General features: G+C 37.7%; 1 protein-coding gene and 1 long non-coding RNA gene across 2 annotated transcripts; one reads left to right on the plus strand and one right to left on the minus strand.

The window, feature by feature from the left end:
* Positions 1 to 6,770: 6,770 nt before the first annotated feature.
* On the minus strand, positions 6,771 to 20,289 carry LOC128321261 (uncharacterized). The gene is made up of 3 exons (XR_008304862.1): positions 20,188 to 20,289; positions 19,425 to 19,526; positions 6,771 to 7,041 (listed from the first exon to the last, which is right to left on the minus strand). It is a non-coding gene; the product is annotated as an uncharacterized LOC128321261 (long non-coding RNA).
* Positions 10,564 to 15,609, plus strand: LOC113532187 (FERM domain-containing protein 5). Its single transcript, XM_026923412.3, has 2 exons — positions 10,564 to 11,158; positions 12,556 to 15,609. Exons 1-2 carry the CDS (start codon positions 10,942 to 10,944, stop codon positions 13,101 to 13,103), a joined length of 765 nt encoding a protein of 254 aa, XP_026779213.3. The 5' UTR covers positions 10,564 to 10,941; the 3' UTR covers positions 13,104 to 15,609.
* Positions 20,290 to 21,126: the final 837 nt, after the last annotated feature.

The raw sequence follows: 21,126 nt of genomic DNA on the forward strand, positions 1-21,126 counted from the left end.
ATGACAGTGAGATCAAAGAAAAGACAACAATACAAAAGAGAATTGTGCAGAATGAATATCCTGGGTCACAACTCTAATCTGCAAGTCTATAATGAAAGCTTAAAATGCCTTACATAAAATAAATTATAACTTTAACATATGTGACATCATCTCAGGATTAATGATGGAGAGAATTAGAAAATAGGATTAGTACAAGTTCATGTTATTGTATACAGTTACTTAAAAGAGAAGGTGGCCCATTTGCTGTAGTAAACCATGTGTTTTGATGTACTGAGTGTGTCTCACTTGAATATCAGGTCTAAGCCCCATCAGTCTCTGCTCACATAACACTCTGGGCCAAAGACTAATTTACACACCAAATTAATAAACAGAGAGGATACATTACGCAGAAATGCAGACATTACACCTTGGGTCAGAGTTCAATCTTTTGAATTATAGAAGTGTGCTTAAGAGTTCTGGTTTAAGAAGCATTAATGTCTGTTTAGTGTTTAGTGTCTATTTTAATGCTTTAGTAGAAGAGTTCTACAGTTCTAAGGAGTTTTCTTATCGGTTCTAACCGGCAAGATGCTTTCATTTATATCTTAGCAAGCTAAGATAAAAATTTATATGGAGAACTTTTAAGGTTTTATCATATCCTAGAATATAATGTTTGATTTCTTTTTTAAAAGGCTAACTTGTTGGTCTTTTAAAGTCCTAAAAGTATGTATTTCTGGCTATGGGTCTAATAATCTTTGATTTCTTTCTTAGCAATCTAAATACTAAAGTTATAATTTCTAACATTCTGTGTGTAGTGAGGCCGTTCTTAGCAGTGGCAAAGTAGGCAGCAAAAACAAGCACAAAACTCTGAAGTCTCTTGATGTTGCTTTAATTGTCTTTTCAGGCATGCACCAAGCAATGGAAAAGAAGTCGTCCAACGTGATTCCAAACAAAATGAGAAAAAAAAAAGAATTACACAAAGAATTTGCACTTCACATACTGACAAAGAAAATGTTGGCTACTAGTCCAACTAAGACTCAGTTTTGTCCCCCCCTCTCTTCTTGACCAAACAGTTAGGCTTTTATAAGTGAGGCTCCTCCCCTCAAATTCAAACGGTCCAATAATGACACTATTTCAGTTACAGTCTAATTAGCCTAAACTTCACTTGAGTATTTAAATGATCTTCAACATCATCATACAAACATTGACATTAGCATCTTCTTTAACAAACTCTATTTTTCATCATGAAACCCAATGAGCATTTTAAAAGACATGTATCCCAGATAACATTCAAATAACATTCGCCATAACATTCGCCAGCTCCGGCTCTACCATGACCCTGACCAGGCCAAAGCAGTTCCTGAAAGTGAGTAAGTGAGGGTCTAAGAATAGATCTAAGGTGCTAACTAAGGATCTTTGATTTCTGTCTTCATTGGCTCATATGCTCATCTAGCTTCTCTGGGTTTACAGCTTTTAATGTAAAACCTTAAAGCAGAGAGTTTCGCTTTCCAAAAAATTTCCAAGTAGAACCAAGAGTATACTCTGTTCTCTCTGTACTCTTCCCACATTACCTCATTTGTTAATGTGTACATGTACTGGAGTTTTCCAGCTTCAGTGCATGTGCTGATGCAATGTGTCAGAAATCTTCTTGAACTTGACGTTGAGGTATATTTTTGCTACAGGTCAATAATATTCTTGGTTTTTTATTATATGTGTGTATAATACATGTGTACATTTTAGCACCCATCCTTCTGCTATTAGACACACTGTCCTTTCTTATGTATCCACTGCCATGTCAGCTAGACCTTAATCCTGTTACACACACTCACTAAGGATCATGCAGCACTTCCAGTACAATTCCCACGTCATGCTTATTTCTGTGACTCAGTCCCTTACAGATATACTTAGTGGATTAGCTCATCAAGGGAAAATGTAATTATTTATATACTAAATGTCAGAGTATAGGAGAGGTCACTGAGTTCGGTATTTTTGATACTAATTTAAAATTGTACTACCATGCTAGCCAAACTTGTTTTGCCACATCTACAGCGAAAGAACAGAAAACAACAGCACATTGTTGTATTGCACCTTCAGTACTCTGTTTGCACATGCTCCCTGCCCTCTGGGGTTGCAGTGAACCTGAGTTTGCTTGGTGCTCTATACATCTCTGTGGCTTCTCTGCATAATGCTCATGGTATTGGTATAATTATTATTTGGAAAAACTGGCTAGTTAATATTGTGGGAAAGCACCTGCTCCTAGCTAACCATTCAGATGACGCAGCAGGGGTGACTCTGAGGTTAAGTCTCTGAGCTACTGATCAGAGTTTGTGAGTTCGTATCCCAGCACTACCAAGTTTCCATTGATGCGCAATATACAGAACCATCCTCGAGACATTTTGCTCACTTGAATAAATGGATTTCTTGAATATGTATTGACGTGTATGCTTTCATAGTGCATCAGTGTTACAAGGACAGCTTTTCCACTTAAACGTTTTGATAGAGTACAGCAGACATATTCAAACTTTTCTCCTTAAGGCCCACTTCCCAGTTTTTGAGAACCCCACCGTTGCCAAACATATAGACTACTTTAACTACTGCAGTGTTTATGTATGGAAAACAGGTAAAATCATGAAAATGTGGTAAAATGGAACCACATGAAAGAGACTTATAATAGAACAGACCTCGCAACCTTGAAGGCTGCTTAGTCCCATATTATTAATCTGCCACTCAAACTGAGGACACCACATCAGGACATCTTTCAAGTCTGGCCAAGAGCTTACTACTGTGAGATGGGGAAGGGGGCGGGGCTTTCAGAGAGTGTCAGTTACTTTTCAGAGAGCTCCAAGCATGTATATCTGCAGACCATTGCCCAGTAAGCGGAAGGGAATTACACTGCAAGTGGGTGGATATCAGCAAGTGGGAGGGACTTACAACACAAGTGAGTGGATGCCAGCAAGTGGGAGAGACTTATACCCCAAGTGGGTGGATGCCATCTAGTGTGAGGGACTTACACTGCAAGTGGGTGGATACCAGCAAGTGGGAGGGACCTATACCCCAAATGGGTGGATACCACCTAGTGTGAGGGACTTACACCGCAAGTGGGTGGATGCCAGCAAGTCGGAGGGACTTATATCACAAGTGGGTGGATGCCAGCAAGTGGGAGGGACTTATACCCCAAGTGGGTGGATACCACCTAGTGTGAGGGACTTACACCGCAAGTGGGTGGATGCCAGCAAGTGGGAGGGACTTATACCACGATACCATCTAGTGTGAGGGACTTACACCGCAAGTGGGTGGATACCGGCAAGTGGGAGGGACCTATACCCCAAGTGGGTGGATACCAGCAAATAGGAGGGACTTACACCCCAAGTGGGTGGATATCAGCAAGTGGGAGGGACTTATACCACAAGTGGGTGGATACCAGCAAGTGTGAGGGACTTATACCACAAGTGGGTGGATACCAGCAAGTGGGCGGGACTTACAACACAAGTGGGTGGATACCAGCAAATGGGAGGGACTTACACCCCAAGTGGGTGGATACCAGCAATTGGGAGGGACTTACACCACAAGTGGGTGGATATCAGCAAGTGGGAGGGACTTACACCACAAGTGGGTGGATATCAGCAAGTGGGAGGGACCTATACCCCGAGTGGGTGGATACCGGCAAGTGGGAGGGACTTACACCACAAGTGGGTGGATATCAGCAAATGGGAGGGACCTATACCCCAAGTGGGTGGATACCAACTAGTGGGAGGGACTTACACCACAAGTGGGTAGATACCAGCAAATGGGAGGGACTTACACCACATATAAGTGGATAACATATAGTAGGAGGGACTTACACCTGACACCTGGATGAGTTGAGGTTTAATTACCTTTTTCAAAATATTGATCAAAAGACTTAATACATCACCAAGTCGACAATTATACATGTTTAGGTAATTGCAATTGCTTCATTATTCTGACAACATCAGAAGCCCTGACTCATTTTCCTCGGTCTGATGACCTACTGCGTCACATTTTCATTCTCTTCCAGTAAACGCAGGGAATGAAAATGTGACGCAGAATGAAAATATTTTGAAGGATCTGCTGACACCAAGTGGACAATAAGGGACACTGCACCAGGGCTGCTGCTGGTCAAATAGGTGCCCCAACCGGAATTGTATTGTGGTGCCCCCATCCTCTGCAAATATTATGAAAGTTTAAAAAACAACTACATTAGGTGTCAGAACAGAAAAGTTAAAAAAAAAAAAAAAAATTAAAACAGTATATATTAGTGTTAAACCATTTACATTTGTTGCTCTACAGCATAACAACAAAAATAATACAAAAAAAAAACGATACTATTAAAAATTTAAAAATAATAAACATAATAAATAAAAAGACATAAAAGAATAATAATAAAATAATTTTAAAAATAAACTTTTGCCTATGTCTTCTGCTGGAGCATTTCAAGTTTCAGAAATTTACAAATGCACACTCCTGCTTTTTCCAAAGTCATCGATAAGCTCATCGTAAGATAATTGCATTGCCAGTTCGGAGCTGAAGCTGATTATTGCCAGACCACCATAGATGAGCGCGAGTATGTTTTAATGAGCTTCATTTCAGAAAAACTTTGCTCAGAGGCAGCTGTCACAGGGAGTGTTATTGCTCTGTACAGAGCAATCTGGAGATTTGGGTACAGCTCTTGCAGGTGGCTGTGATGAAGACATGAAAGCATCTCCAGAGCTGTTGTGTGTGGTGGCAATTGTGGGAGTTTTTTTTAAAGCAAGAATTAAACAAATAGATAAAGGAAGCTAGTATGGGAGCTTTTCCCTTTGATTTCTTTAAATGTTTAAGCCTTGTGGCCCTTGATGGGCTGCATCAGGTGTGGCAGATAACCAAATAATGACTAATCCTTTAAGAAAAAACATCCCAGAAGATATTTTTTGGAAAATTTTGTACATCCAGACATGTGTTAGTTTGAATTTTACATCAAACATTTTAAACATTATCGTGATTTTATAAGATACTATATAAGTGATTTTCCCTGTTTCTAGCTCAGGAGTTCTTGAGCACTCCCAGGAGTACATTTGTTTAATTCTTGCTAATTTTCTGACCAATGATTTGTTGTTAACACCATTCATTTTTTTTTTTTTTGCCCAGGAGTGTAGATCATACCAGAACATGATGCATACTTGCAAATGGCAGTATCAGTTGGAGCAATGGATCCATTTACTAACTAAAATTTGTTCCAAATCTTAAACACCCAGAGCATAACACCAAGCTTTATGTATTTTTTTTCTAATGGGACACTACTTTTTAATCTTTGCTTGCAGGTACCAAGGAATTTTCCCATTAGAAATTAACACAAGACATACAGAGTCAAGCTAACAGTTATTTTTGTAATTTTTTTCATGCCATCTGATTGATAAAGGGCAGATTGCTGACTGGGCCTACTGGGCAGGTGCCGAGGGGCCCTGGTCACTAAGGGAGTTCAATGAAATAGAACATTATGTGGTCTCTCTCACACACACACACACACACACACACACACACACACACACACACACACACACATACACACAACACGATACATAGAGAACAAACCAATGAATGTGAAGTCTATGTCATGCTATGTGTATGTGTATAAGAAACAATTCGGAAATGTTATTGACGTCTGAATTTGTAATCAGTTTGTGGTCAGTTAGGTCCTAACTGTAACTTTAACTGCAGCTGTAATTGCTTGGAAAAACATGAATAAGTGTAAACCCACACTAAGTGGGTCGATGAACATAAACTTAAAAAGGAAAAAGAAGCCTGAGTATATTCATTTTCCCTAATGGGTCATAATAAAAAGAACATGGTCCAAAGAAACCTCAACATACCGGTACTGGCCATTTAGTTGGAGCTTGTTAGTTAGGAGCTTGAGTTTGCTTGGTGAAAAGCAAGAAAGAAGCCAGCGTTAGAAGGTAAGACTACCTTCTACATTATCACAGAGACTACTCAAATACTGATAATGGACATGTCAAGTAGTAATGCATGTGCTTTATTTTGTATGTTTTAGTTTGTTGGATGGGGTGACCGGGGTTTCCATGCATTTGTTAATTCATAGCGGAATGGGAAGGAAGGCCTAGCTTAGGTTCCTGCCCAAGATTTATTTCTCTATCCCTGGGTAAATCTTATTATAATAACAAACTCCCTTTCGGTATTATGAGCACCCGAGAGTTCTTTCAGAGTGAGATAAAGCAACTTCTGAATAAAGGAAAGTGTTGTCACATACTTGGACAATATCCTAGTCTACCTAGATAACCCTGAATAACACAGGGAACAATTCCAGATCACTCAGAGGATTCTAGAAACAACAAAACACTTTCTGTGTCTGCTGCTGTGTTTCAGCTAGAATGACCATTCAATATGAAGACAGAGTTGAAGAGGTTCATTTATGCTTCACTGGTCACTAAATTTCAACACACTACTTAAGAGTGACTCTCTCTCTCTCTACTGCCTACGACTTGAGTTAAAGTATTGGTACTGTTGTAATCATTCACTTGAGTAAAAGTAAAAGTAGTGATCAAGAAAATTACTCATGTAAGAGTATATAGGTCAAATTACTTGAGTAATTACTTTACAGGTTACTAAACTCTGACATAACTAATTAAAAAAATGTTCTACCAGGTGTCTCAAAAGACACTTTTTAGCAAAATGTCTTCCAAAATATATATATATATATATATATATATAATTTTATTTGAAATAAAACAATCAAGGTCTAATCGAAGTGCAGACTTTCAGCTTTATTTTAAGAGGTTCCACAATAATATGGCATTTACCATTTAGGAATTACAGCCATTTTAAGCAAAGTACTTCAATTTTCAGGGGCTCAAAGGTATTTGGACAATTGACTGACAAGAAGTTAATTGTCCAGGTGCGGTTCATTCCCTCGTTACTTCAAGACAAATGAAGCAGATAAAAGGTCTGGAGTTGATATCAGGTATTGAGTTGGCATTTGGCAGCTGTTTGACTGGAGCTACCAATATGAAGTCCATGGAGATCTCAATGCAAGTGAAGGAGGCCATCATTTGCCTGAAAAAAAACAACATAAATCTATAAGAGAGATAGCAAAAACCTTAGGTGTGGCCAAATCAACAGTTGGGTACATTCTTAAAAAGAAAGAAAGCACTGGTGAGCTCAACAACATCGAAAGGCCTGGAAGACCACGGAAGACAACTAAAGTGGTGGATCGCAGAATCCTTTCCTTGGTGAACAAAAACCCCTTCACAACATCAACGGAAGTCAAGAATACTCTGGAGAAGGTAGGGGTATCATTGTCAAAATCTACAATCAAGAGACGCCTTCATGAGTGTAAATAAAGAGGGTTTACAATAAGGTGCAAACCACTGGTAACATTCAAGAACAGAAAAGCCAGATTAAACTTTGGCAGAAAACATCTAAAAAAGCCTCTCATGTTCTGGAATAAGATTCTCTGGACTGATGAAACCAAGATTAACTTGTACCAGAATGATGGGAAGAGAAAAGTATGGCAAAAGAAAGGAACAGCTCATGATCCAAAGTATACCAGGAAGTGTTATGGCATGGGCATGTATGGCTGCCAATGGAACAGGCTCACTGATGTTTACTGATGATGTGACTGCTGACAGAAGTAACAAGATGAATTCTGAGATGTATAGCGCTATAGTCTCTGCCCACACTCAGCCTAATGCTACAAAAATGATAGGACGCCGCTTCACAGTGCAGGTGGATAATGACCCTAAACATACTGCGAAAGCAACTCAAGACTTTTTGAAGGCAAAGAAGTGGAATATTCTTCAATGGCCAAGTCAGTCGCCTGATCTCAACTCAACAGAGCATGCTTTTCACTTACTGAAGACAAGACTGAAGGCAGAAAGACCCACAAACAAGCAGCAACTGAAGGTGGCTGCAGTGAAGGCCTGACCAAGCATCTCCAGGGAGGAAACTCAGAATTTGAGTTTTGAGAACATTTTCATCCAATTATTAAAATTATGGTTATATTTACAATTATGTCACTTTGTTCAAATGGAGGTATTGAAAATGGAGGTACTTTGTTGAAAATGGCTGTAATTCCTAAATGGTAAATGCCATATTTTTGTGGAACCTCTTAAAATAAAGCTGAAAGTCTACACTTCGATCACATCTTGATGTTTTATTTCATATCCATTGTGGTGGTGTATAATATTGTCCAAATACTTCCGGATCTAACTGTATGTATATATATATATATATATATATATGTATATATATATATATATATATATATACATATACAGTATATTGAAATCATTCTCATGGCTGGATCAGGAAGCTGTCATAAGGTTGTGATGGATTTTAACAGGAAACATGGCAAGCACATCACACACGACACTGTTGCCAAAAGTTGGGAGAGACCTCTCCATGTGTGTTTACAAAGAAATGACAATCATGTAGAATATGTTCTGCTAAAAAGTGTTATTTCCCTTATGTATGGAGACTTTTGGGACACCCTGTGTATCTGAGGAACACTCATTTTTGAAGAAATATATTAAACTACCCAAGTGAGCTCTGCTGAAGTGAACACCACCTCCATTATCAATAGTATATAAAGAACGGTAATGTTAGCTGGCTAGCTAACTTAGCCAAATGCTGCTGGGGGATTCAGTAGCTTGCTAGGTTCGTTAGCTAGCTCATGTTAATCCATACATGTTTCTAGCTACATACATAGTTAGCTATCCAGCATAGCCATCCATTACACATTATCCTGATCATTACCTATAAGCTTTAGCAGCACAAAGATATATTTAACACAACAGACAATCGCTACTGAATATCAAAGTGACATTTTAAGTTTAATACAGAGCTTTCAAACTGTAAAACATCCAAGGAACTGGCTAGCTAGTGCAGCTCACTCAGCTAGTGAATTGCTTATTGGTACATGTTTCTGCAGGTTGGCTGTTGAGCTGTGAAATACCGATATCTCCACCGGTTTTGGCTCACATAATTGAAAATCATTATGATGTTGTTTCATTTCAGCATTTAAAACCGAAGATAGCTGATAAGTTGGTTCAAGGATGTCCATCTGTCTTCACTGTCGCCGACCTTGCTACTGCTGACTAAGCATTTGGTGTCGGAAGTGTAGAATTTCATCAGGAAACTGCTTTATTTTGATTGGGTCTCAATTAAATTACTTAAAAAGGCCTCATACTGTCCTTTACACTCTTCTGGGGTTAAATGCATTATTATGTTTTTATTCCATAGTGGTGATCAAAAATAAATATAGTTGCATATTTTATTTTTAATAAACTCAAGTAAAATTATAAGATTACGATTTAATTATACTCAAAAAGGTACCATTACAGTAAACCAAAACTACTTTCTTATGTATAGCCAAGGTATGATATCTATTTGAGCGCTATTATTTGATATCTGTGTATGAGTACCTGTATATTTTATAAAAAAACAATCTCTGCTGTTGAGTTTAAAAAGTGTCGAATCATTAAGTTCAGTAATATTTAATTCTTCAAACTGCTGTTACCTATATTTTTACCCTTAACTAACTGAGGTCAGCTAAGGCTCTTTCCTCATATTCCTCACCATCATAACTACATACCTTTACTACTAAATTTACTGTAGTTACTGAATCATTTACAGTATAATATGCTTCAGGATTAACAGCTAATAATAAGCTGGGGGTTTAAGGGGTTCAGTGCTCCTCTGATGCTAAGTCAATGCAGCTAGCGTAGCAAGTCTGTTTTTAACTATTGCACATGCTATGTGTATGTTGTTAAGGAGAGCAGTAGTACAGCAGTACACAGATTAAGCAGCTTTACAGCAGACTAAAAATAACAATGATGTCCTTTCTTCTACATGAAACACAATGCTTAAATATAGTAAATCTCTTCTGAAAAGAAACATTTTTACCCAGCTCCATTGTACACGATGCTGTGGCATAATGTTCTGTTTGAGATCTGTTTATGTCTCGGATTTTATTGACATGTATTGACATTTATTCCTATTGGGCTGACATGTCAAAAAGAGCATGACATATTGCAGAATTGCAGACGTCTTCCTCTAGCAGTCAGTCAATCTGTAATATGAGAGCACTTGCCATTGTGCAGCGTGTTCACCTGGACCTGTCACTCTGCCTTTATACTGGGGGTATATAGGTGTGAGTACACTGAGTGTGTGTTCTGTGTAAGGTCTGTATCTTGATTTAATTATATTTGAATGCCATAAACATGGCAGTAAGGATTTTGCATGCTAATTTTGTATCATTTTGTAACATTTAGTAAGTACTCTCTTATTTGTACTGTCATTCTTACACATAAAACTGTGGCTAAATCTGAATCCAACTAAATAGAGGACAAAGACAACAAAGGCAGGCAATTAACATGTGCAGACAAATAAGAGGCGAAATTAATAAATCACACTGTAATTATGATGAGGATACTAGCATGAAACATGAAACAGTAAAATTTAAGGTATTTAATTTTCCAGCACACTAGGTTTAATATATAAATGAAACTTTAAAATATCTAATATATTCTAATAAGTCAATTGTATTATTATTATTAGTTTTATTTGTGTTTTAGTGTGAATTATTATTTATCGTACTACATTAACAGTGTTAATATATCAGATTAAATATTACTTCTTAGAAATATAGATAAATCTTGAAACTATCCTTCTTATTTTCTCACATAGACATAATATGACAGTGACATAAAGAGTTGTGCTCTCCGTGTTACTGTCTACAGATCTATTATTATCGCTGCCATAAATATAGCGAGAGGTCCAACTGTGCACTCAGAACAGGAGGAGGAGCAAACTAGTGAGTACTCACATGTCCAGTGTTTGACCGACTGCCTTCTTTCTCCATTACTCCCCCTCTCGCTTTCACACAAACACACAACGACAAAAACATACCCTGATCAGAGAGTTTCTCACACATACACACACTTGCAAAACACCATGGTTAAGTGTCTGATCCGGATCAAGACGAAGGTCAATGTTCACCTGCGGATGATTAATCACTGTTACCGGGACGTGAAAGTGCGGGTGCTTACACTGGGCCCCAGACTTCTGGGTAACGTTTTGGGTGCTCTGCCCATCATACCCTCTCTACCTGAGTCCAGTAGCTCCTCTGGGATCAGCCTCTCTCCATATGGACAAAGCCACAGAACCACAGGTAATACTTTGACTCACTATAATGCATCAAGTGTACAAACTTAATTCAAGGATAAATAGTGAATATTGCAATTTCTGATAATATAATTGGCTCTACGATACACAGGAGTAAGCTCACTCTCAAAGAGTTGTAACTATACTGCTGTGCACCTAATAATAAAGATTCAGCATTCACTTTGGTCCTTCATTTTAAGACTGTGCACAATTTCAGATGGCCAGAGTGAAGATAGGCAGTGTACTGTATATCTGGATTTTGTCACTGTATTCACAAAAGTAATGCTATTACGCAGTAGTACTAGTAACTTGACAACAAGAATATTGCTCTGTAACACAACCCCAGTGTTGTTCTCTGAGATTGTGGTAAATGATTTTCAGTTTTCAGTCTGAAGAAGAACATATAATGTTTCCTTTCTTCCACTCCCGACTCCATTTCCGTTTATTGAACAAATCACTGATATACATGAATTCTCTATACTGATAATAAAAGGTGAAAGTGGTGAAAGATGATTTATAAAACCATTAGTTTTGTTCCCTTGGTTGGGGGTCTGTGTTTTGTGCTCAGTACATTCATTTGTGCTTTTTCTGCACATTGTCAGTTGTATACAAAAAAACCCCAACAAAACATACATACAAACATTCAAATAGCTATGTAATAAACTAAAGTGTAATGTTAGCTATGGTATCTAACATTTGTTAAGATTTATTGATTTATGCAGAGTACAGTCTTGTACGAATCACTGATTTATGTTTATGTTACAACCATAATTTTATATTATTGTAGAATACACTCACTGGTCAATTTATTAGGAACACTTGCACTTGTCCATTCATGCAATAATCCAATCAACCAATCATGTGGTGGCAGCACAATGCATAAAATCAAACATCAGAATGTTCATCAGATCATCAACCGGTCTTTTTCCAATTGTCAACTCTCCAGTTTCAGTGTCAGCTTGAACCAGTCTGGCCATTCTCCTCTGACCTCTCGCATCAACAAGGCATTTCCACCCACAGAACTGCTGCTCACTGGATGTTTTTGAATCCCATCATTCTGTGTAAACTCTAGAGACTATTGTGTGTGAAAATCCCAGGAGATCAGCAGTTTCTGAAGCACCCAAACCAGCCCATCTGGCACCAACATCTATTCCAAAGTTCAAATCACTGAGATCACATTTCTTTCCCATTCTGATGTTTGATGTGAACATTAACTGAAGCTTTTGACCTGTATCTGCATGATTTTATGCCAAATGATTGGCTGTATGAGCAGGTGTACAGGTGTTCCTATTAAAGTGGCTGGTTAGTGTACATATATCAGCGTTGTAAATAAAATTATTACACTAATTTTATAAATAGACTGACAAACCCTCTTATCTATTGTTTATTCCTTTACTCTCTCAGATTCATTACGTGTCAGCAGTCGCTCCACGCCTGAGCACTCCGTCTCTAGTAGCACTTCATTGTTGAGCACACACTGCAGTGGTCCAGGGGGTAAAAATGGAGAAGCACAATTTTCAGAAGGATCCTACAAGCCCTCCAGTGATGTGTTACCCACACCAGAATTCAAAAGCACACATGACCAAGAGGTGAGGGATCCAGAATCAGTCCCTCCAAAAGAAGGTACACCGGCCTGCAGTGTAAGCCATACACCTAGAGGCAAACCCTCTCACCTGGGAAAACTCAAACCAACCACTGGTGGCATGGAGACACAGCAGGCTAGTGAGGTGATTGGCACTCTGGCACGGCTGCTCTTAGTGATGCTTGCTCTGCTCCTCGCCCTACTCCTGCTTCTCATTGCTCTAACAGAATCCAAACTTGATGTGTCTTTTCTGAGAGACATCCGTGAGACACCTGAATTCCAGCAGCTCCACTATGCCTACTTTTGTCCACTGAGACGCTGGCTAACCTGCACACTGCGGTGGATAGGGGTCCATCTCATAAAGGAATGATGTGATAATGAGCCTCTCTATATATTTTTGGATATCCTGATTACTTTGTTGTTGTTTTTGTTTCATCTTTTTTTCCTTTTTTCTTTTCCATATTTATCATTTATTGCTGCTAGGTTGCAACTTATATATTGCTCCTCATTTGTGCACTGTGGTTTGTTTGATGTATCTAAAATCTTCCAGTTGGGTTTCCACTGATCATCATCAAAAATTCTCCGCCTTGTGACAAAATACAAATAGAACAAAATAAAAACCTCTCCCTTTTTTTCCCCCCCAAAGTGGGCAATAGACAGATATTTTTGTGATTATGATGCACATGCAAACAGGGCATAAGATTGAGATTTTTGATATCTTTGTGACCACAGATGGAGGTGATAATGTGGTGTAGGGCAGTGCAAATGAAAAAAAAAAAAAAAAAGGTTCTGAGTTTGAATAAATAAGGAGTGTGGCTCCTCTCCTTCCATTTAAGAAGTGAGTGTGTACAGTGCAGCAATTGGAGTTGACGTATGTTTCCAAAACATGGTATAACAACAAATTATATTATATAGTATGTTTATATATGGTATATATGGTAAAACAAAAAGCTAGTTATATATTACAAGTAATGTATTTAGATGGATTTTCATTGAGCAATCCATCCTACTGTATAATTTTTAATATAGAAACTACAAACCTGAGTTTTTATTTGTTACAGACCCTTTTTTGTGCCATTCCGGTGCAGCTTCTTAATTTATAAATTTATAAAAAATAAAATTGTCTTGTGCTCCAACATAAATAGCAAAACACCAGTGTTAACAATGATATAGAAATAGAGCCTTAAGTAGGATATGAATGTTTTGAGGGTTATCTGTAAAGTTTGATAGGCAGTGTTATTTATGATTATTTGGTTCCTGAGCAAGTAATATTATAACAAAGAGATGTTGTAGGGTGATGACCAGCAGTGTTTGACTTATAGCTATACAGGGTATAACAACACAGGATGCATTGCTGGACAAAAAGTTGTCAGACACAGCTAGTTTGCTGTACGCATGAAGGAGATGAAGGGGATGCAGCTCTTGCTGCATCTGAGGTTTGAGGTGGTCTATACTGTAAAAAGGTGCTATAAAAATTCTATCCTATCCTATGCTGTTATGACACAAAAATATGAATGAAATATACACTGCATGGCCAAAATTATGTGGACACCTGACCATCACACCCAAATGTGTTCACTGCCCAAACTGTTGCTGTAAAGTTGGAAGCACACAGTTGTATAGAATGTCTTTGTATGCTGTAGCATTACAGTTTCCCTTAACTGGAACCAAGAGTTGCGCCCAAACATGTTTCAGCATGACAATGGCCCTGTGCACAAAGTGAGATCCATGAAGACATGGTTTGCCAAGGTTGGAGTGGAAGAACTCGGGTGTTCTGCACAGAGCACTGACCTCGACACCACTGAACACCTTTGGGATGAACTGGAACACCGACTGCACCCCAGGCCTCCTCACCCAACATCAGTGCCTGACCTCACTAATGCTCTTGTAGCTGAATGAGCACAAATCCCCACAGCCACGCTCCAAAATCTAGTGGAAAGCTTTCCCAGAAGACTGGAGGTTATTATAACAGTAAAAGGGGGGACTAAATCTAGAATGGGGTGTTCACACAGCACATACTGTATGCGTATGCAGATGTCCACAAAATTTTGACCATATAGTGTACATTTATAATAAGTACATATGCCTTTCCAAAGAGACATATCTATTGGAATACATTATGTATTTCATCATACAGTAAACAGTGTCGACCCACTCAATCTGTTTTTTTTTTTTTGGAGACTCTGGCTGAAGTACCCTGAGACTGTCTTTCATTGTCCTTAACCTTTAATTTGAACATGGACAGTACCCTGAGGTGATGGTTCACTTGTAGTGGAAAGGCTACAAAGTGTCACAATGATTTGTGTGAGGATGATGCAATTTTTAGTGAAGACTAGGAAGTTCTTTCATAACTGTTGTTTTTAAATCTACATAATGTAAGACTTCAGAATTTAGCACACTCACTGCTTGAGGAGGAACATTTTGTAACGTGGGTAGTGCTGTGGCCTTGCCCGCTGTGAGCATTAGTCTCACAGCTGCATATATTCTGATAGAATTCAAGTCTGTGTCCCAAACTGAATAAAACACCCTAAGTAGTACGATATACAGTACTATTTAGTACAATAGCATTCAGTTTGGGAAGTGGTCCAACTATTTGTGAGTCACGATTACTCAGTATTACAGAAATGTTATGTGAATAAAATAAATTTATTCTGCACACAAATGTGTCTGTCACAGTTACTGAGCAGCAGTGCCTGTGCATCACTGATGCCACTGTAATCTCACAGACAGCAGGATGAATGTAAGGGCTTCTCTGATAGACACAGCTGGCTCATTCTAGCTAATTAACATATAGTGTAGATAGCAAAAATTACAATGACTGGTCATTTCTGTTTATTGATCTTTTTTCCCCTTCATGTATTTTTTTGTTTATTCTGTGAATTTTGTTCTCCAGGCTGTCATGCACACTAGAGCTAAATAGCTAAAACACACATTAGAGGATAAAAAGACACAGAGCATGCAAGCAGAAGGCTTGAATCATGCCCTCTCATTTGATGTAAATGAGTTTGAAGTATAAAAATACAGAGAACTTCACCAACACCTCCTGTTAGTTCTCTGTCTCCACAACTTCTCAACTAGGTTATGATACAAACTTCACAATGAGGATAAACCAGTGGACTATCCAGTAAATTCAAGAACAAATAATAATCTCTTTGCAGCAAGTAAAATTCTAAAACTTAATCAGTTCTGAATCCTTTTTGCTGACTGTTTGTTTACACTCTCACTTGCTCTCATTCTGTCTCTGCTTTTGTGCCTAACCCTGAAGTATCTGAGCTGGCGTATGACATATACATACAAATTTCCCCTAACTGAGCCCTTTTCACAAAAAAAATCCGAAGTACGTGGATACAGCCCTAGTGAAAAAAAAAAAAAAAAAGCGAAGTATACTTGCAGCCAGACTAATTGTCAGTGTACTTTAAGTGTGTTAATGATTAGTTAACTTGAAGTGTGCTATTTTGGAACAACTAATTTTGTGCTAAGTATATTTTAGTTGTAATTAAATTGTAGTAAAGCATAACTTTAAGTGTATTTAGTGTACTTTTATGTGCTAAATTGGAACAACTTCAAGTATACTTAGTACACTGTAAGTATATGCCTGTGTAAGATAATTGCATGCTTGATTAGTGATATTAAAGTGTACTTTTTTGTATTACAAGTACATTACAAATTAATTAAGAGTGTCTGCAAAACACAAGCAATATACCATAAATATATTATTTTTGAGTAAAAATATGCTAATTTTCCCCCCCAATGCTGAATGCACATCTTGTCAGGGTCATTACAATAAATAACATGTAACTTCAATAACAGACATCTGTATTTCAACCCAGTGGCATGACAACAAAACACAGACCGGCCCCCGGGAATCCTCCCGCTGCTCCCGATTAGCCAACCCGGGCCTGTACCACCCGTCACTTACCCTGCTCCTCATCACTGACCAACAATTGTTACTGCTGCCGTTGGAAGTAAAACTTTTTGTCAGGTTGTTCACCGAGTTTCTGCCTCTTCTTTTCCCTGAAATCTCCGTCGTACCCTTTTCCAATACCGCGGGCATCTCGAGTCACAGCACCGAACTTTAGCAACGTCTCTCTCTCTCTCTCTCTCTCTCTCTCACACACACACACACACGACTAGCTAGCTAGCTAACAGGCTAAGCTAATTGGAGACTGAGATGACGGCTAATTCGCGGCCTCGCTGTCAAAAACAAGAAGTGTGAATAGCAACTTTAAAAATGTACAAATCCCTTCAAACAAGAGCACAAACAGTTAAACATCAACTACCAAGTCTGTAAACTGCAACGCTGCCTTTATAAATAGCTAGCTCTATGAAGTTAGCAATACCAAGCCAACTAAGTTCCCCGAACAATATGAAATCTATCGTATTAGCTAGTAGGCTAACTGTTAGCACTCTGTAAGCTTCAGCCACAGCACTGATAGCGAGCTAAGCAAAATAGCATCGGCTAATGCTAATTTAATTGCTCATTTCGCCCAAAATTCATCTGAAACATTTCAAAAACACATTCGATAAAAGGTTACTTTCCTGTAGAACACATTTGCTTGTGTTCATATGGTGTGCTGTTGGTATAAAATTAGTCATGGATTGATGTTTATACATTGGACCTCTGTGTGACATTGTATAAATTTGTGAAAATACTTAAATCACAATTACAAGAGTAACCTTTTGTGCAGTGCATACACTTTATTTAAATGGGCTTTCAACGCATTTATCATGTTTTATTACATTCTGAAAGCAGTAATGAAGTGAATTGCAAGCATGAAGAAGTCCACTTAAAAATTACTCCAAAATTTAACTTAAAGTATACTACAACTTCAGGTTATTTAATAATGTACTTTGAAAGTATACTTTCAATGCATTGTTACAATGGCCATTTTCAGCACAGTTAAAAATAATACTAAAATATATTAACATAAAGTGCAAATAAATACACTTTTAAAAAATAAACAAAACTTTCAATTCATTCATTCAATTCATTTTTAGAAAACATACTAAATTACAATTATTATTAAAGTGTGTTAAAAGTTGTATGATAAAAATAGGTAAAAGCATGGTGGTAATACACTTTTTATATATTTAAAGTTGGTACAATTTTTTGTTAGTATATTTGCAATGTACTATTGAAACAGGAAATATATTACAAATACAATAAAGTATACTTTTTTTTTCACTAGGGAGTGTAAAATGATTTCCAGTAAACCTTAAAGATGAATGTTTCCCACAGAAACAATGGCATTATTATTCCATTTGCTCAGAATGGAAAGATTTTTGTCCTCGTCTTTGTCAACACTGCTGAGACTAACCTTATGTAAACTAAACCTGTGAAATGTTACGTTGTTGAGTATGAGCTGAATACAGTATATAAATTCTTTGTGGAAAAGTTCAGTCACAGCTGGTAAGGTAACATTATCTGGCATTTGCATTGATATGTTGTTAACTGGTATATTTACCACATTTCAGTATTACCTGCATAGGTTAGGCATTAATTAAGCTCATATAATAAACTTATTAAAAAAATGATATTGAATATACTGTACAAATAATAAATTGATCAGTACATTATATGGCTTAGGTTGTGTGCAATTTGTATACTATTGCTATGAAAAAGTAATAGTGAAAATGCACTCTATTTCTTACACAAACACTGTTACTTTTTACTCATACAGAGTAACAGTGAGAGACACAACTAAGCATAAGTGTGTGTTAGAGTTAGTACTCAGGAGTGATATGAATACTAGTCAGACAGCATTTGGTCAAACCAGGGGCGTAGCAGAAGCAGCCCATAAGTACCCACACTTTCACAGGCAAGTGATTCTGTGATCCCCCCTCATTTTTTCATTTTTTTTTACATGTTGCACATGCCCTGAACCTGTGACTGACAATCACAAATCTGTGTGGGAAAAAAAAGAGCACAGAACATTTTTAGGTGAATAGCATTTTTCAAGGTGTTGGTTATTTTGGATTGACCTACCCAAGCAATCAGGAGTGCACTGCATGAATTCAGTGGAAGTTTAATGAAAATATAGGGACTTTCACGTGAAGTTTTTGACATTTTGGCTTACCAGTGTCAATGTCAGCTACTGGCACAGCCCAGTCAAACTTGGGCCAAACCTTACTGGAGCACCATAGGACTACCTACAGCAAGACAATTATGTGGCAACAGTTTGAGGAGGGCCCACATATGGGTTGGCAGGTGTCCACATACTTTTGGCCATATGGTGTATGTCTAATAAAGTGGCCAGTAATTGTACAGTAAATGTAACTAATTTTATTCCACCACTTATATAATATCTGTTTAAGTGTTTTTGTAGCTTTTGGTAGTTTGTTTTGGCTAAAATGAAGAAATACCACCTACCCGAAGGACACTGGTATTAATGGATATAGTTGGAAATGTAATGTACTGTAATATTAGTTTAGGTTGATATTTGGTATTAGTTAGCTAATATATCCTTCAAGCCTAAAGTATGAATGTGGGATGTTCTTCTGACTAGACTAGTCTTGACTAAAGATAAAATTGAAATAAAATTTTTGTGTTAATTGTATGGTATGATTTAGTGAATTACAGTAGAATGACAGTAGCTGAATTTATACAGTTTGTTAAATTACACAAATGAAATAAATGCAGCTACAATGAACACATCCATTGCAGCTTCCATAGAAAAAGAAACTGATGTACCTTGGTGTAGCCTTCCACAATCTTCTCACTAAACCTTGCTGGAATTTTTGCCCATTCCAACAGACAGAACTGGTGTAACTCAGTCCGGTTTGGTCTGTAGGGCTAAAATATAAAGGGTTATTATCTTGGCCCACTGCTTTCTAATGACCAAAGACAGAAACAGGTGCAGCCAAAGGTTAAATTCGTGTTTTAACTTTATGACTAAAATACCTGACTCCAATACATTTAATTAATTATCTAATTCCAATTTACTGTGTTAACTTCATGTAACTGACTCCAAAGAATAATCTGTTAGTTATTGCTAAAAATATAAAAAATATAATATCTCAGTCTATCAATTGTATTTAATCTAAAACAGCTCTATGCTAAGCTTTCATGATAAAGTGACACTCCTACATCAGAGGCTTTTATAAAGCCTATTTATTAAGCAATTATTCTATTAGCTCAGCAGTTTCTTTGGACATGCAAGCCTAGGCCTTTTCCTATTTACTTGTCAGAGGTTTACATTAAACATGCAAGTATTAGCCCTTTATCTTAGCTTGTAAGAGGTCGCTTTCAAATGTGTCTAATGTACTAAAACTTTAGCTAGGAAACTATTTCTTATAATCAGAAGAATCATTCAAGTCATACACTCCTAATGCAACATACTTTCATACAGCAGAAGAACTACTGAGCATTGAGAGATAAAGTAACGAATGGGTTTATTGTACAAAACGCAAATAGGCTACACAATATACAGAAAGTAAAAACAAGGAGAACTTACAAAACCAATGGACGGAGTCACAGACATAGGACACTTGATGGAAATGCATCTGGATGCATGATGGTAAAGCATCTCACTGCACCCCTTCCTGGTAAAAGCCCCCATTTTTATACCCCTGAGCCTCTTTGAAGTGCATCATGACCAGAGTACCAAATGGAAGAGACACAATGTGTTTTATGGCAGGGTGGATCCCCAGCCAGCTATCTCAACCTAGGGAGCGGTATGTTAAGTTCCTGAGAATGAGTTGGTGTGAACAAAGGCAAAAGGTCTCCTGTGCAGACCAGGTGGTGCCAGAATGTATACATGTGCGGGCGTAGGTGTGTGTGTGTGTGTGTGTGAGTGAGAGAGAGAGAGAGAGAGAGAGAGAACAATGAACACATATTGTAACATGTATTGTAAATGATGTTTCCTAAACCTATATGATGTTTACAATGTCACCACATTGTTCACCATGAAATATGCTCTGAGGAATGTTGTAGTTACACATAGTTTAGATGACCAGGTTTGGTTCACATGGCCTCTCTGACCCAAATTCCTGATCACTTTAATCTTAGACAAATTACTGCCACAATTTATAAATCTACTCCAGGTCAGGGTTTGTGATGGCCATTCCAATACTTTCACTTTGGTCTTTAAGCCATATTGTTACAACTTTGAAAGTATGCTTAGGATCAATATCCTTCTGGAAGACCCAGTTGCAACCAAGTTTTAACTTTCTGGCTAATGTCTTTAGGTGTTCAATATTTCTAGATAATCATTCTCTCTCATGGCGATGGTGTTTTTTGGATTAAAAACCTCTGCTGATCATTACGGCAAAAGAGTTTAATTTTATGACCAGAGAACACTCCTTCAAAAGCCTAGGTCTTCATTCTGGTACTCGCAAACTTCAGTCTGGCTTTTTTATGCCGGTCTTGGATTAGAGGCTTCATCCTTTGCTCG

This window comes from Pangasianodon hypophthalmus, chromosome 18 (assembly GCF_027358585.1).
Source record: "Pangasianodon hypophthalmus isolate fPanHyp1 chromosome 18, fPanHyp1.pri, whole genome shotgun sequence".
Taxonomy (NCBI): Eukaryota; Metazoa; Chordata; class Actinopteri; order Siluriformes; family Pangasiidae; genus Pangasianodon; species Pangasianodon hypophthalmus.

Excerpts from the sequence above, each read along its gene's own strand:
- LOC113532187 (XM_026923412.3), top strand. The coding sequence starts at position 10,942 with ATGGTTAAGTGTCTGATCCGGATCAAGACGAAGGTCAATGTTCACCTG. Across the intron at positions 11,159-12,555 it reads ACAAAGCCACAGAACCACAG|ATTCATTACGTGTCAGCAGT; the intron begins GTAATACTTTGA and ends TTACTCTCTCAG.